This window comes from Lithobates pipiens, unplaced genomic scaffold (genome assembly GCF_037356315.1).
Source record: "Lithobates pipiens isolate NorthernLeopardFrog02 unplaced genomic scaffold, aLitPip1_a1.2 Scaffold_1, whole genome shotgun sequence".
Taxonomy (NCBI): Eukaryota; Metazoa; Chordata; class Amphibia; order Anura; family Ranidae; genus Lithobates; species Lithobates pipiens.
The window spans coordinates 50300829-50317915 of NW_027507685.1; the positions used below are offsets into that span (position 1 = coordinate 50300829).

A 17087-nucleotide genomic window follows, 5' to 3' on the forward strand; every position below is an offset into this window, starting at 1 on the left:
TTTGAAACATGTTCTATTTCTAAAGTCCATCAGATTTTTGGACAGCAAAGGTCCAATGGAACCCACACACGATCGAATTGTCCAACAGATTCGGACCTTTGCTGTCAAAGTCTGGTCGTGTGTACGCGGCATTAGTCAGAATTAAGAATTATTTAATAGACACTTTTTTAAAGTATATTCTGCTGGCAAATTAGTTTATGTAAGTGAAATAAATGTATTGATGGTTAGATACCTTAAAGAAAATCTATCTAGATATCTAGTATTGGTCTCAGGGTTCTGTCTGCTAACACCTATTTTTTGTTCTCTCTCTCCTCTCTAGTAGACCATGTTGAAATTCTGAACAGCAGAATTGTGGAATACCAGAATCTCACCATGGGAAGTTATACATGGCCTTTCTGTAAATACCCATTACTGGCGTCCTCCACCACCTCGACAGTAAGCCTGCTGCAGTCTACATGTTAACCAAAAAGAAAAAAAAAATTACATGGGAATGTCTGAAAAACGCACTATGAAAAAAAAAAAAAAAGAAACCATAAAAAAAAGCAACACTGCTCTATGAAAGCAGATACACACGTAGGATAATATACTAGACTGTTGTAACACATTTACTTTTAACACATGTAACCATTCAGCATGTGCCGCGTTAGATGAGTATACAATGCGGACACTTCTTTTACTGCATATTACTGATGGAATCACAATTTAAAGTGTTATCTTAACTGTTTTTTTTTTGTTTACATCGTAGTCTATTTCATTTTTATGTGTGTACCATTATCCTAAGTATACTGAAGACCATCTTCTTCATTGTGATTTATAACATGCATTGTTGTTTTTTTTATGTTCTTAGTATTATGCCAAACAGAGACAAAGTGGTTCTGAAAAAAGGCTCATCAGATTTTTATGAAAAGAGTTGTATGATAGTTTTATGTCTGTGAATCCATTTTAACTTTTTTTTTTTTTTTTTGTTCCTCTTGAAACATCACTATTGCCTTTATGTAATAATGGAAAGAGGAATGTACAAAGTGTAGTAACCGCAGCAACCACAAGACATCTCTTCTGACTACTCCAAGCTGATTGGTGCCAAGGATTGCTGCCTATTACTCTTTGCACTACTTTTATATAAGCCCCATTGATCTGTAAATGGAAATTAATTCAATTTAATCTTAATCGTAGTTCTGTACAATGAACTGCAGCACTTATATTACCAAATTGCTAGGAATGTATAACGACTAATTGTAACAGCACTTCTACTGAGATAAATTACAACCATAAATTGCTTGATTTCAAAATTTTATAGCAAAACTCATTTTGCAGAGAACTATAATACTGGTCTAGTAACAGGCCATGTAAAAGTATAATAACTGAAAACATATTCCTGTTTGATGTGGCAGTGGTGGTGATCTTTCAATTGACCCAACAACCAGTATGAATTCTGAATAGCCGCTGTCATTGCTGTTTAAACTGCCATAATAAATATTTCTGCATATCTCCCATTAATCACTCCAATGTAAATGCCAGTCCATGAAAGTGTCCCAAGATTGTTCAATATCTGAATGCAAAACAATGGGGTGGGAAGGTTGGATGTATGATGACAAGAGCTGGTATGGGTGCCTTAACAGAAGCTCTCAACTTTGAGTTTTAATGTCTTTCTTGGTAGTTTGTGCCCTGTTTATAATGGACATTTCTGAGGTTTTCTGTTCTGCTCTTCTTAGCAGGAAGCATAAGAAAAACTTTGATTGCTATATGAAAATGTGTGAACTTAACATGCTGGCTGGCAGTTTACAATAAAATTTCTCCCAGTTTTTTGCACGATGTCTCAATGCCGCAATGTTAAGTGTCAGAGTAGAAGGTGCAATACAGTCACCCAGCCAGAATAAGCATATTTCAGGCTACAGGTTGCCTTTGAGAGAGGCTATTTTCCCTTAGTGTGTTAAGGAGTTTGCATTCTCCTTTGTGGGAAGAGCAATTGTAGAAAAGTTGCCTTTTTTCCTGCATTAGAAATTAGGTGATTTATAAGACTTGTATTCTTAAATAAAAAAGAAAAAAAACCTGGAGAAAATGAGCACAGTGCCATCTTAACATAAGGTTAGAGCCAAAAGCAAAAAGACTTTTACAATATATGGTGTGGTCAATAAGGAGGTTCAAAGAATAGAAAATGGCAGGCTATGCAGCAAACAAAAAGACCTGACTACTTTTCCTATTCCTTGTCCTTCATCTAAGCAAGGTCCTTTACAGGTAAACTAAGAGCCAGTGTTTATGGACTTTTGTCATCTCCAGAACTGTCTCTCCCTCTCTATACAAGTGTATGGGAATGCAAAAGCAGCGCTGAAGCAGGTCAAATGCAAGTCAACTGCACCTGCTGTAAATCATGAATGAGCTTTGAAGCATCTCAGTTTGATGTCAGAAGATGAATTTCCCCATTACTGTCCGTCAACACGGGCCCTAACTGTGCTTGCAGGTGCTTGGAGATGCCTGCACAATCGTGCACCTAGCAATGGTGTTCCTCTTTAGGATGGCCCTGTAGTTGTCAATGGTAACAAATGTTGCTTTCCTCTTCAGACCAAACTGTATGGTTGCTTAATTCAAATCTGTTCCCTTCCACTTTTATACAGCACCCGTATCAGAGTATAGACCACAGATGTATCATGTATACCATCTTCTAATTGTAGGAATTATTGCTAAACAGTTTTCACTGTCCTTCAAGTAAATGTACTGAAGAATGTGAATTTAGATGCTATTTATTAATGTAAAAATATTACACATTTTAAAGCACTGTCCTGTCAACACATTTGTTCCAATGTATACATTAGGGATGTGGTTTTTAGCACTTATTCGACTACTCTCTGCACACCCAGTGAGTAAAAGTAATCAGAATAAAATAAATGGGGTTTCAGGAACGTGATGAGGCAATTTTAGTTATAATGTGCACAGGGAAGAAGTGATGACAGTATGTTTATTTGGGCCTGCTCTTTCCAGCTAATTAGAAGGTCAGTAAACCCAAAATGCAGATTAGTTTGTTGTAATAGGTTTGCTGACCCTTTTTTCTTTTTTTTTTTTTTTCTTTTATGCTGACTCATACAGTCTTATTACACACAACGTCTGCCCTTCTCTACATTACGTATATGTGTGAGAAAGCTTGTGGCTGTTCCTCAACTTTGCAAGAACAGACCATTGCATTGTTTGAGGGCAGGAATAGTCATTTTTATGGCAAGCAAGTAATAAAGCTGGTACACAGATTTATTTCATTCAGCCTTTGGGTTGAACTAAAGAAATCCAACAAGTCCTACCATTGACCTTCCTACATAAACTGCACGGATGGATGAATCTGCCGCTGCCACTATTGTATTCTTACAGCTGGTGCCACCATCTGATTGGATGCAGGTGCTGTTCGACAGACTATTTCCTGCCCGGATCCTTCAGGTTTTTTTTATCGGAAGGCTGTTGGGTGGAGTGTTGCTGCTAGGGCCTGAATGATTTTTGCCCAGTTTATTAACTGGCCAAAATTTGCTCAGTGTCTGGCCAACTTAATATTAAGCATTTCCAAACAAATAATCACAAATCATAACATATACAGACTATAAAGAGCTCAAATGAACAGACAACCAGATAGGACTCACATGTGGATTCTCGGTTACATCTGGTTATTTGCTGGCGTTGTGGCTGAACATGCCTTGTAGAGAATCAGATGCCTCTTTTCTGGAAAACCAATGTCAATATCTTCAATCTTCAACTTATCAGCCTTTTTTTTTTTTTTTTTTTTGTATAAACTTGGCACCTTAGACATAAGAACAATCATAAATGTTTCATGTGATTAGCTTTAAGAACCTGATGTTGCACTTGATTAGAAATAGTTGTTCCAACCACTTTGGCTTCTGTTTTTCAAAATACTGCCACAATTACTGATAATGTGGACAAACTAAAGCTATTTGCTTTGTCTGAATGATCTTTGCACAGTGTGCCAGTGCCTCAATAGTGAGAAATGTGACTGAAGATCAGATACATGTACCGTATATGGTATATGGCTTTATGAATCTAAACAATGTTGGAACTGTCAGTGCTAAATAGTTTTGACTTTTATGTTGTATATTCTGACACCTTATTGTAATCCTTTTTGTATGTATAAATATATATACATATACCTTAAACATCGGGTGGAGATGTATATAGAATGTAAACTTGGGGGAGAATTCTTTTAAATCCATTTCATGGTCATTTCTTTCCAGTTTTAGCAAACTGAAGCATAAGATTAAATAAAAAAACAATCAGACCCAATGCAGCCCTTCAAATCTTGTTAATTAAATAGGCTCTTTGTGAAAAATTGATTTCTTCTATTGCAGTTTTGAGGGTGTGTGAAGTCTGATCTTTTACCTGAAATCAGCCATGCTAAAACAGACTGGCTGTAAGAGGGGACGCTTCTATAGATACACCCAAGTCTGACTATGTACACTGTATATAGCAGCATCTCCTTTAACAACCAGGCTGTCTCAGCATGGTCAGTTTCAGATAAGGGCTTGCTCAGACATCCTATAGCCTTCATCTCTCCAGTGGAAGCTTGTGAGCTGCCTAAACAGTATATTTATATAATATATTTAGAAAAACTTTAACTCTACTGGAAAACCTCTTCAAAGCGGAACTAAACCCAGTGATTTAACCGTTTCCCAAAACTGTTATATCCAAGGCATGTTGTGAAGGATAACTGTCACAGTTGCTTGTATTCTCAACCCAACTGTCAAGCCATTACATGGCTGGTGTCATCACTTCTCACATGAGCAACACTGCAACTGCAAGTCAAACAGGCTAAGATGGCAGCTTTCTTAGCTGTTAGAAAGGATAGGATGGCTTGCTTCTGCTTTAAGTTGAGGTATTGCATAGACGTAAAAAAAAAAAAGCAGTAGGAGTTCTCATCCATGACAATTAATCAAATTCAAATGGTCACTATGTATGTTCATTTTAAAAAATGAAAGGAAGAAATTGGTTCATACAGCATTGTAGCATTCCTCTGGTTTTATGAAATATGCCATTAAAATTCTGTAAGTGTGTCCTGCCATTGAAGAACAATGGAAAATACAAAAAAATTGACCTAAAGTAAAAATCGGGGCTTTATGTAATTATTCCATCAAAGCAATCTGTGTTAATGACCTACGTCAACACACCATCGCATAATCTGATTGGCTGCTCTCATGTACAGTATGTACAGTTTTCTTTGCCTAAAATTACCTAATAAGCACCTTTTTTAATTGTTATACTCCCAAGTAAAATAAGTTGTTTGTATGAATTTGATTTCTCACACGAGCACCTGTGTATGAAATCATATATGTGTTATCAACTGTTTTTGTCACTGTGCAAATGCATTTCAAGTATCTACACACAGACATACTAGCCCGATAAGTGAGCACAATAATTGCTCAAATTTTAAAGTAATGATCTTAAAAATAACAGTACATTTCATTCAAATCAAGCTGACTTTGGTAGAACTTCATTGCATGTGTGTATATTAGTAAGCATAGTTTATATATTTTAACAGTGTTATTCAACAAAACTGTAAGGTTGTTTTTTTGTTTTGTTTTGTTTTTTTATATGAAGACGGGGGATATATGTTTGGGGCAGTGAACCAAAACCTTATGATGCCTTCTAGCTATTTAAAGGCTACAAAATCCAGCAAACTGTTTTCTCTGGCTTGCAGTGCATTATGGGAATAGTAGTTTAAAGCCCAAAGTTTGAAAACTCTTGGCCTGATAAATTAGAATGTTACACCCAAGTAATTTTAATGCTTGTTACGTTGGATGCAGGGTGGAGCACAGCGGAATCGGACAGTGCCTATATGCATAGTTTATTGCTCACTAATACCTACTAAACATTTTGTACAACATGCTGCTGGCCAGATATCACTTTCATAGTAAGAGATGAGGCTAAGGGGTCTAAAACTCATGTGCATTTGGGGATCATGCCTAATCTGGGCAATTATATCCATTTTTTGACCTCTTCAAACACTCCTGGTCAGTCAGCTTTAGGGGAAGAACTCCTAGGTTGGCAAAATCCAACCTGCTAATATTTTGCTCATATTAGGCTTGTGTTGTGCATCTGCACAGTACATAAACACGAATGCTTAGTCAGTATCGAATATGGGTGTTTATCCACTGCTCATTGCAAATAACAGTCTACAGCTCACTCTCCTGTCCACAAGCACCTTAATATTCATCGTAGATGGACAGATCTCTCGCCAAGAATGGCCGGTAGTGGGATATCGCCCCCATGTTTAAGGAATGATCATCAATCCTATTTCAAGCACACTGGAAAACTTCTGCATTATAACATGCATTTACAATGCTCAGAAGAATTTGTTAATGCTCTATAGAAAGCAAGGGCGGCTGTATCTTTCATTTATATGGTTGTCTATAGCCACTCTAAAGGCCCATAAACACGATCAGACTTTTTGACAACAAACGTGCAAATTAGCTGTTTTGGAGCAACATCCGACCGTGTGTACGCTCCATCGGACAAACTTTTTCGGTTTTCATCGGACTTTTGTTGGCTGTGCGAACGGACAAACTTTGTGGCAACAAAAGTCCAATGGAGCAAAGTTCGATCGTGTGTACAGAAAACCACAGGACTTTTGTACAAGGTACAAACACACATGCTCAGAACCAATGCAAAAGATCAGACAACAATACAGAAATTGACCAAAGGTGGCGGCAAAGAGCAGAAAACCCACGTGATTTGGTGAAGGTTGGCTGAAAAAGTCCGATCGTGTGTAAGAGGCTTTAGACAATCTACCTTTTCTGATCATCATGGCATGCATAGCTATTTGTAGGTTATTGGTAATGATATCTGGGTGGCTCTTGTTGAATACATTTACACTGGTTACATAATTTAACAGTTATAAATAATACTCTATGACTGTACAAAATTCAAACCACCAGCTGAAGCGCATACCACAGCAGCTTGATTGTACACGTTTGCCTGTTTTTTTCTACATGGATAAAATCATAATTGGAAGGAAATAGAATGCTTATTTTGTCACACAGAATGTTCAGTAGATATGTAAAGCTATATTTAATTTCCTTAGTTTTAAGAAAATGCATTTGATGTAATCTATAAATGTAAGAATTTTTGAGAGCTCCTAAAATAAGTAAAGGAACCATTTTCACACATGAGAGAATAAAAGTACTTTTCTCCACACGTATTCAAATTAACCAAGGAATGAAAAAGTCATTTTAAAGTAGCACTATAACTATGTGTTGTGCAATGGCTGAAATACTCTGTTTTTCAAACAAAAATGTCGACAGACTCTAAATATCTTAGTAACGTTGTTTTGTTTGTTTTCTTTTTCTTCTCTTAGTCACATAATCAGTGACTCTAAACAAATCCATAGGTTCTTAGTTGATATGCTATGTCTACAAAAAAATAAAATAAAAAATATAAATGGAAACCACATAGCTCTCGTGTTCAAGTGCACCTCTAACCTATGTGGCCTGCCAATTTGGTAGAATTCATTGACACGGCTGATGCCACAGGGTTTCTTCATTAGTGCAATTACTATAAAATATTGACACCTTTGCTCCTACAAGGCCTGATTCTTCAATGTGTTTACGGATGAGTAAGATAATTGTTTCCACAGGCTTTAAGTTGCTGTAAAGCTCTTCCTCGGTTTATGATAAATGGTAGATAGCTGACACTTATTTAGTATACTTAGTAGTCTAGCAATGTGTCCACCTTGCTTGCTGCAGTTCTTGGCTCGCTTTTCTGTCACCACTATGGTTGTTCAACTCTTGTTTCAGATGGCTATTCCCCATCACAAGTTACCCAGAAAAAATTGCAAAGAAAGTCTAATTACTGGGTTCAGCTTGAAACCAAGTAAGATGGTGTCATGGCTTCCGTGGGATTATAGGAACTAGAAATTAAGCATGAGAAGCTTGCCTAACAGTAGAGGGAAATTAAAATGTTAGTGCCAGCATTATATATGTTTGGTGCTAAAAAAGAATTTGGATGTGAAAGGATTAAGTCTTTAAAGATCTATTCAGCATTAGCTGGCAAGAACCCTCATTCTGTTGGGCTGCCATTTAACAGTGAATCCATCTTAGAAGTCACACGATTAGGTAACAATGTATGATGCCACCATTCCTTTACATTTTAAATTTGCAGGGACCATGCTTTTGCTTGGTTTTTGATGAAGGAAGTGGTCACCAGAATCCTTAACAAGTACAACACATTGCAAGAAATCATGTAAACCCATTCAGTAGTAACAGTTGGAGTCGCAACTCTAGACCCATTTAGATTCATAGTCATGAGTGAGCATTCCATGTAAAAAATAAAATAAAATACTCTTCACACTATCGTTTAGGCATGTTTTCATTTTAGCATAGTGAAATATATGCTGAGGCAAATGCTCTTTACCATATGAGGTTAGTTTGACCCATTCTCAAGCACAAGTGAACAAGCCCAAGGCTTCAGTAGTGTTAATGTCTCAGCCTGCAAAATGGCTGACTCCCACTGTGTGGTGTCACAATATGTACATTTTAAGAAACCTATGCTTTTTGTTTTTGTTTTTGTTTATATATATATTTTTTTTGTATTTATCCGAAGTTGTTTCTGTTAGTCCATTTCTATCAGCCTTATGCAAATATTATGCAAGAATGCTGAAATTTGGATATAACGGGTCTCTAGGAGAGAGTTTGTACTCTTAACATGTTAGAATGTTGGCTTTTAAGATATTTTCTTCTGAATGATAATTTAGTTAGCTGTAAGGGTGTGAATGAAAAAAATGGAAAATGACAAAAAAAGTACAGTTTTCTTTTTTATTTTATTTTTTTATTTGTGAAATATGATTTCATAATCAGTCATGGCATTTTATTCTAGTTTATAAACTGATTTCTAATTGCACCAATAAATTAGTATAGACTGTAATAAAACATACTAGCAGAAAGACAAGTTAATAAACTGGAGTCTTTCAAAATAAAATCCTTACTAATTTCTTTTTAGAATTTTATAAATTGTTACTAGTGAACTTTTGCAGGATAGTTCTGATTTTTTTTTTATTTATTTATTTTTTTAAACTTTTTTTTTTTTTTTTTCATTTTTAATTGGGGTTGGCATATTTGGCGCAATGTTTTTGAAGTGTTAGAGAATATAAACTTTGGTTTTCAGACTTTTTGCCTCTGCAGCAAAAATCCTTTATAATTTAACATCTCTATTGGAACTTAATTTATGTCACTGACTACATTATATATAACTACATTATAGGATATTTTTGAGATTGCGTGACCTAAAGATGCTGGCATATTTCAGTCTGATGTCAATGAGGCTCTTAAGGTCTCCCATCCTAAATTAAGTTTTTTAGGCCCCATCACACGTGCAATCCAATCAGGTCTGCCCCTCAGTTTTTCAGATGGACCTGATCGGAAGGTCCAAGCATTCCTATGGCCAGGCGGAGTTGAACTGACTTGTGTCCCTCCTACCTCCCGGTCCGATCTAGTCTGCTTTGAAAAAAATAACAAAACAGAAGGGGGATCAGTCCTTTTCCATTCAGGCTGAATCAGAGGGGTAAACAGACAGCACAGTCTGTTTTACTCCTGGGGGCCCATAGAACAGTGCGGGCTCTGTCCGTGTCTGCCCTGCAGAAACTGAGCAGACAGTTTTCTAATTCGCCCGCTTTGCTCCGATCACCCGGGGATCTGAGAGCTAATCCCAAAACTGGATCAAAACTGAATCTGACCCATATAAAAGGGGCTTAATTCACACTTTTCTGTTTAGCACATAATGGAAGTTATAACAGACCTTGCATTTAGATCATATTAAAATGTTCTACTATTAGCTGTATGACTCAGGACTAACAATAGCCTTTCCAAGCCTCTAATATTGATATTGTGGGTACATTTATTATATACAAAGGCCGTGGTGCATTGGGCAGCATATTTCAGATTTACGGCTGAGCGTGTAAAGTCCAGCCTGAGACTGGCTGGGTTCTTGCACATCGGTACAAATTTAAACAAGTTCTGTAAGTCTTGAGGCCAATGTGCAAGTACCTTGGAAGGTAGCGTCCCTTCTGCAAGGCAGTTTTGGTGTGCATGCATCATTCTGAACCAAACATGAAAAGCGTATTAACCCCCCAGACTAAGCTAGGAAATTATGCTTGGCACTGTATGATTTTAGACTACCTATTAGCGATCAGTGCAACATGCTGGACTGGTTGGATATGGGCATCCTGATCATGTGTGCATTTTTCATTCTTTATAGCAGGCACACACTGTTTATTTTTTTTTCTACTACTTATTGCTAAATATATTCTCAGACACATCTAGAGCCATCTATTCTTTAAGGGCACATTCAAACAGGCACTTTGTGTGTGCTGTTAGCACCAGCATTTACCACATATGAATGATACTCTCTGAACCCCAAGCAATCCCACCTGTCCATGTAAATGAACATTTAGCGTGCGTTCCAGGATGAAATAAGTGACAAAGCCTTGTGATCAGCTGTAACTCCCAACATACTGTATGTAATTACTGTAGGTATCAGTTACATCCTCCTAAGGAAAGCAAGGTAATGTACTTGTATGCAGCAGACTAGTAAACATGTTTCATCAACTATTGTTGGAGGTTTAGCTATTTTTTTTTTTTTTTTTTTACCCTTTGTTCATTATTTTCAATGGCGTACCTAAAGCTGTGTGTACTCGAGGCTCTTGCCACAAATCAGTCATGCTAGTTGTTGATAATTAAGGTGCTGCTATTGATACTAGTAGAACTATGTAGGTATTCATAACAGCATCTCCCTATCTGCAGCTTGCTTCCTGTAGAAGGTAATGAGCTAACTATTCAACAGCCTTGCCTTTGGATAAAGTGGCGCATGTTTAAGTCTTTATTTAAAGTGACCTTGTTAGGACCGGGTAAAAATGACAAAAAGGCATACTTGTAAATAGAAGAGGCACTAAACCTACTTTTGTGGTAGCCCATATCTAGAAATGCTGCTCTCCAGCTGTTACAGGTATGTAGCACTTCTGGGTGTGTCATTACTTGATACCCCTGCTACATGAATTGGTCCAGCCCGTCACCTTCTACATCAATACAGGTTGTAAAGGCTGACAGAACGTACCACTGCATGTGGAGGCAAAAATGGGAATTCAAACCAGTTGAAAACTTAAAGCATTACAGTGGTGTTTCAAGACATGGGGCACCAGAAAGGAAAGTATAATTCCTCTTCTTTTACAGGGGTGTGTGTGTGTATGTATGTGTGTATATATAATATACACAAATACATATATATATATTTTTTTCGACCCTGTAGTGACAAGGCCACCTTTAAAAGTGGCTAAGAAAATTTAAGTTTTCTAAAGAGTTTTTTTTAAATATGAACATATACAATTAAGATACATTTGCATTGAGGCAATATACTTTGAAAATCAACTTATGTCAGTATTGCTCGATTTGAGTAAACACAACCTGTTAAAAACCAAATATAATATTTTTGGAGACATTTTTGAAAACAAGAGGCCAGAGACAAACCGATTAGCATGAGGTGTCTATTTATGAAAACGTTGATTTTTGGAAGTCGATCTATGACTATTTAGGCATAGTTGCTACAGCGTGTGCTAAGAAAGATCTTTTCAATGTCAGAAATAAGCTGTTCTCTCTCTTTTTACAGCACAGACTGTGGTGACCATGTCAATTGTTTATCTGTTTTAATGTAAATATAAAGATATATATTAAGTATACAACTGCATTACTGTTGGACATGAGTTAGATGATTCATATCACATCCATTCTGTATCATCGAATTTGTTTTGTTATATTCTGTTTGAAGCTATTTTAGTTACTTATGAGTTTGAGTGACTGAATTACTTTATTACATATATATCAAACTCCATTTAGTTGAATTACCATGTCCACAATAGGCATGACGTGGATTGCTTATACTAGATCATATACAGTTTAATAATGAGATCATCCTAAAATCCTACAATCATAGATTAATTATGGAAGTATATTAAGTTGTTGCTGTAGCAACAAGTCTACAACATGGCTACCTTTTGTATACATTATTTTTTACATTTTCACATGTAAATTAAATTAAGTGTATTAGTATGAGCTTGATAACGGTACAGTTTCATACGGTCAAAAAAAAAAAACCTTTCTATTTTAAAAAAATACATTTTAAACTAGGTTTTAATCTGAATTCTGCCCAAAATGAAATTTCAGTTTTAGGTGTATGCCAACACATTCAAAGACCCTGTGAGCTGTTTGTGGTACACTTGAAATCCAGTGCAGTCTCTAGAACTCTTGGCTGGTGTCCCAAGCTCCTCCTTATGAATTCTCTACTTTTCCCTGTAGGTAGTTCAGTTAAGGAGTCCACTCAGCTTGCCTAGCCTGAAGACAAGCCTTAAGCCTATGGCTGTAGAGGGATAGGGAATTAGCACTGGAGTCCAGGAAAGCCGTGAGTAGTCAAGTAGTAGTATATCCAACCACAACTGAAATAGTCTTTTGGATGAGGGTTGTTCCTGTCACAGTAGATCTAGCCAGCCACTGATTCATCAACAGCTGTTAAAGTCAGGTCAGTGGGGTTGATTTACTAAAAATGGAGAGTGCAAAATCTGGTGCAGCTCTACATAGAAACCAATCGGCTTTCAGGGTTTTTTTTTTTTTTTTGTTTTTTTGTCAACGCTTAATTGAAAAAGCTGAAGTTGGAAGCTGCTACCATGCACAGCTGCACCAGATTTCCCACTCTCAAGTCTAGGGACATACAGGGGTTGATTTACTATCAGCCTGTTCTGCCACAAATCTCCCATGCTCCACTCACATGCAAGTAGCTCTAGATTGATTTTTGCTTGTATCAACACGATGCAACCTGAATACTTTCATACTGTTGGATAAATCCAAACAATCTTAAGAAAAAAATGGAAATACCCATTTTTAACTTGGCTCAGTCCATGTAGTAACATGGAAGGTTTTCCAATTCTCACAGCCTCTATGTAAATAACAATGGGATCGCTGTAACTTACAGTTCTTAGCAACAAGTGTTTAACCCAGGGGTCTCAAACTGGCGGGCCTCCAGCTGTTGCGAAACTAAAAGTCTCATAAGGCATTGCAAGGCTGACAGTTACAAGCATGATTAAGGCAGAGGCATGATGGGACTTTTAGTTTTGCAACAGCTGGAGGGCCAACAGTTTGAGACCCCTAGTCTAACCCTTAAAAGTGTATTTCTAGTTTTGTCATCACATTTGAAAAAACCTATATATTTGTGTACCTATTCACACAGCAAACCTAAAAAAATAAAAAATAAAATAATTCTTACCTTTTTTTAGATGTTTCTAAGGAGAAGGTGTCATGACTGACTGCAAGCATTGCTCACTTAGCTTAGCATGATCTGTCCTACTAGATAGGCCAATAGGCTGAGGACTGGCCAAGTCCAGTTCTCATTCACCTACAATGAAGAGGTTTAGTACCTAAACCTTCAACCTTTTCTTAAAGCCCCATAGAACATGGGCAGAATGTCGGGAGACATTTGCCTGTACAAAAAAAGTCTGAAATTCTGCCCGTGTTTGTCGGTCTATCCGAAAGAAGCCAGCCATGCATGCTGGAAAACAAGCAGCCGACCAACTCCCGATCAGCTCACTCAGCCATTGGCAGAGAGTGTTGATCAGAATGTGCTGGGGTGGGGGCTGTCCCGCTGTCAGAACACTATAGCTCAGCGGGGGAGATCGCTGTACTAACCTTACATGGTTAGTACAGTGTCTCCGACTGAAGCCGACCGTTTTCTTTTGTTTTTGTTTTTTAGTACAACCAGCTGGGTTGCACAAAAAAAAAACCTAATAGTATGAATGTTATGTACCTGGCTTAAGTCTAGCACAACTAATGAGCTAAATGGCTCCAGACGGGTTTAATTATGGTAAACACAGACCCTCTCAATAACAAAGAAAATAAGTTATATTTTTGCTGGAAGTTCAAGAATGGGGCAACTTAAAAGGTAAGCTGCAAGTTTTTTTTTAAGTTTTGCTATGTGAATAGGGACCTGTATTATCCCCATTTAGCTGCAAATATGGAAACACCCTTTAAAATTCAGCAGTTGTCATTGCATGTTACAGTTGTTTCTCAATGCAGTCTTTCATTAGAAAATTAAACTGGTGACAGTATAGATATACTATGTCATTCTTTCTACTTTTGCATAGATTGGGCTGAGTAGGGGTAGGCATATAAAATTTAAATTTTTTATTCAGCTGCCCTATAATAAGAAAAAAGACTATGCTACTTGGATGAAACAGGATTGGGGCCGATTATGATATTTCATATTAGAAAATTGCAGGGTTGTTACAATTTACTCTTGACAGCTTGAATAGAACCCTGCCTGATGAATCTATAGGGCTTCTGCAGCTTTCATAATTTTATTGAAGTTCATATCTCGTCCTTGTCCTTGGGTCTGTATTTCTGTAACTCCTGGAGAGATGTAAACGTTTTATTGTGATTTCCTAATTAAGCCATTTTGTGTAGTGTTGAACAGGCGCCAAAGATGTCAGGTTAAAAGAAAAACTGTTTTGTAATGTGGTTATGGTTATTCCACAGTATTTGAAGAATAGAGCGTGGGGGCAATTTATACTAGGCCTTAAATCCATTTCATCACATTTGATCATATATTAACGTAATCTTTTTAAATCACAAAACAAGTTCAGCCTACAAAATAGTAATAAGGATTTACCAAAAAACTGCTGGGATATTTTAGTACTCATTTATATTAGCAAAGTCTGTAAAATAGTGTGGAATGACCTTTCAGCTGCATTTGGTGTGAAGAATTTCCCTTTCCACTTCTGTTCAATCAACGCTGCAATTTACTGTGTTCATAAATGGCACTTGTGTAGTCACTGCATTGATGATTTTATACATCGTCTTGCAGTCAAGGCTACTCAACCTTCGTCTTTTCACTTGTAGATGAACTCCAGGTCCCAGTATGCTTTTAAAAGCCCTGAGTTGATGCTTATTTCCCAAGATGTGTTTGAAAAGCAATTGAAGAGTCTCTGGTTAGACTACCTGCTACCTATGGCTGACCTTGAAAGGCTGTTTTAGGCACATAACCTTGGATAATATTTACTTATGTTACAATATAAACTACAGACTTTATTTAATAACATAGTGCAAGGTGCAATAATGGGCGCTAACACATAGCAATTCTGCACATGTTATCTTTTGATTATCTCTGCAGAAAGTATATACTCCATTTGTTGCTATAATTCACTCTACAACATTTCTTTTTTGCACTGTGTAATGAAATAAAGTTCATAAATGCCATTCTGATAATTGATGGAAACGGCTTTTGAAGGCTACCAGAGTCAGGCTACATTATGCATATATTGTTAGACACAGATGACAGCAAGGGGCTCTTAACCTGTGCTTAATGGACAATATTGCGTGCGTGTGTGTATATATACATGTCAGACATAGACACCATAAAAGAAAGGAATGCCTGGGACTTGAGACCAGATGATGACTAGCCAACGGGAAGCCTGCAGCCTTTCCCAGAGAAGAGATCTGAAAACTGCTGTTAGAAGGCTACATTACATTTTTGTACAATGCAGTGTAGTGAGGTCAGCCGCACTCTCCATCATAAGCAGTAGCAGGTCCCCCACCCTGCTGTTTTTATTTATTCAGAGGATTAAGATTTGACCTTTTGGATGTTCACAGATTTCACAGATTTGTATATGTAAATGGTCGGGATACAGGATTCATAGGCATGTGGTGCTGCGTTGGAAATGTGAACTAGTGAAGAATGTGCGTATGTTTGTGTATGTGCGTGAGTATTACCACATGGTGGGGTCAAATTTTAACTTGGCTCAGAAAATACCTTTAACACCATTTCCCATGATGCCTCATTCTGGTCATCCTAAAAGATGTAGTTTAACACAAGCTTGACTTGTGACGCTTGCATAATCCTGAAGGATTGCTGTTCATGGTTACTCTGAAGGATAAAAAGGAATGTATTATTTCCATTAATCGTGTACTGCAATCACTTGTTCTTAATCAGCCCTAGGGAAGGGATAGTCTTTTACTTTGTTTATTTTATCCCTAAACATGATATGCTGCTTCAACAGTGTTGAAGATACAATATGCTGCAGTTAAACTGATTCAGTTAGTGTACGAATGTGTGAGACACACCTTTTTTGCACTTATGTACATAGTCCAAGAATGGAAAAAATATAAAAATGTAAAAAAAATGAACTTGGAACATATTTTGAATATAAAAGTCCATAAAAAAACACAGGAAAAGTTTGTAAAAGATATAGGTATAACTAAGGCTTTGAAGAGAAGGCATTTTGCTATAAAAACTTTAAAAAAAAATTCAAAAAGCATGTTGTTGCTTTGCTGTTGCAAAAGCTTTGTAGGTTGCCATAGCTTAATATGCAGCACCCAGTGAACTCAAATTTGCAGCACAAAACATGCTGTGAAAGCGATATTCTTATTATGGAGAATAAAGCAAATTAGTGTTGTAAAGTGCTGTCTGCTTAAGTCATAGCTTTGATCTTCTGTGTTTTAAGTAAAAAAAAAACTTGTTCCATTTAGAAAGTATCAAACGATATCCAAGAAGTTTATGTAAGGTAGAACTCCGGGCTAATGGCATATTACAGAGTAAAAACGAATATGTGAACTATTTTACCTATTACTGGATTATTCATTCTGTTTTAGCTGGTCTTGTGACATCTCTTTGCACTGCACAGCCAAATGTCTTTGCTGTCCACTGGTTAAGCAGTAAAGCTTCATGCATCTCCTGCTTGTTGGACAATATGGACTAGTTTACACTAGCCTTAGCCCAATGAAGAGTTTGCCTCAGATTGCTTTTTAGGGGGCATTTAACAGGCAGTGAGGAGATGTTATGTTGCCTCCTCACAACCCCTAAAACCCTTTACCAACAAACTGCAACTATGTGTTTTGTATGCAGTTGCAGATCGGCCCCATTAATTTGAATAGGGAATGTTTGTCGGGCAGTACTGCCCTCATGATGACGGGGCTGTGGCATGTGTACACTCCATCCACTGCCTTAGTACTTTAAGGGGGAGCAGTTAAAATGTGGCCAGTGTAAAGGAGGCCTAAAACAGAAGTGTGGTTATGCTA

The 17087-nt window shown here is 37.1% G+C and overlaps 1 protein-coding gene across 5 annotated transcripts in view; it reads left to right on the top strand.

Annotated features, from left to right (window-relative positions):
* Positions 1-4272, top strand: part of MBNL3 (muscleblind like splicing regulator 3) — a 195351-nt gene extending 191079 nt beyond the window's left edge. For 4 of the 5 annotated variants that reach the window (XM_077493823.1, XM_077493606.1, XM_077493732.1 and 1 more), the window contains one exon: positions 320-4272. In XM_077493823.1, coding sequence (XP_077349949.1) covers positions 320-332 — 13 coding nt within the window. In that variant the 3' untranslated portion in view covers positions 333-4272. The remainder of the gene's footprint in view (positions 1-319) is intronic. The other variant, XM_077493784.1, reaches the window with a different exon arrangement.
* Positions 4273-17087: the final 12815 nt, after the last annotated feature.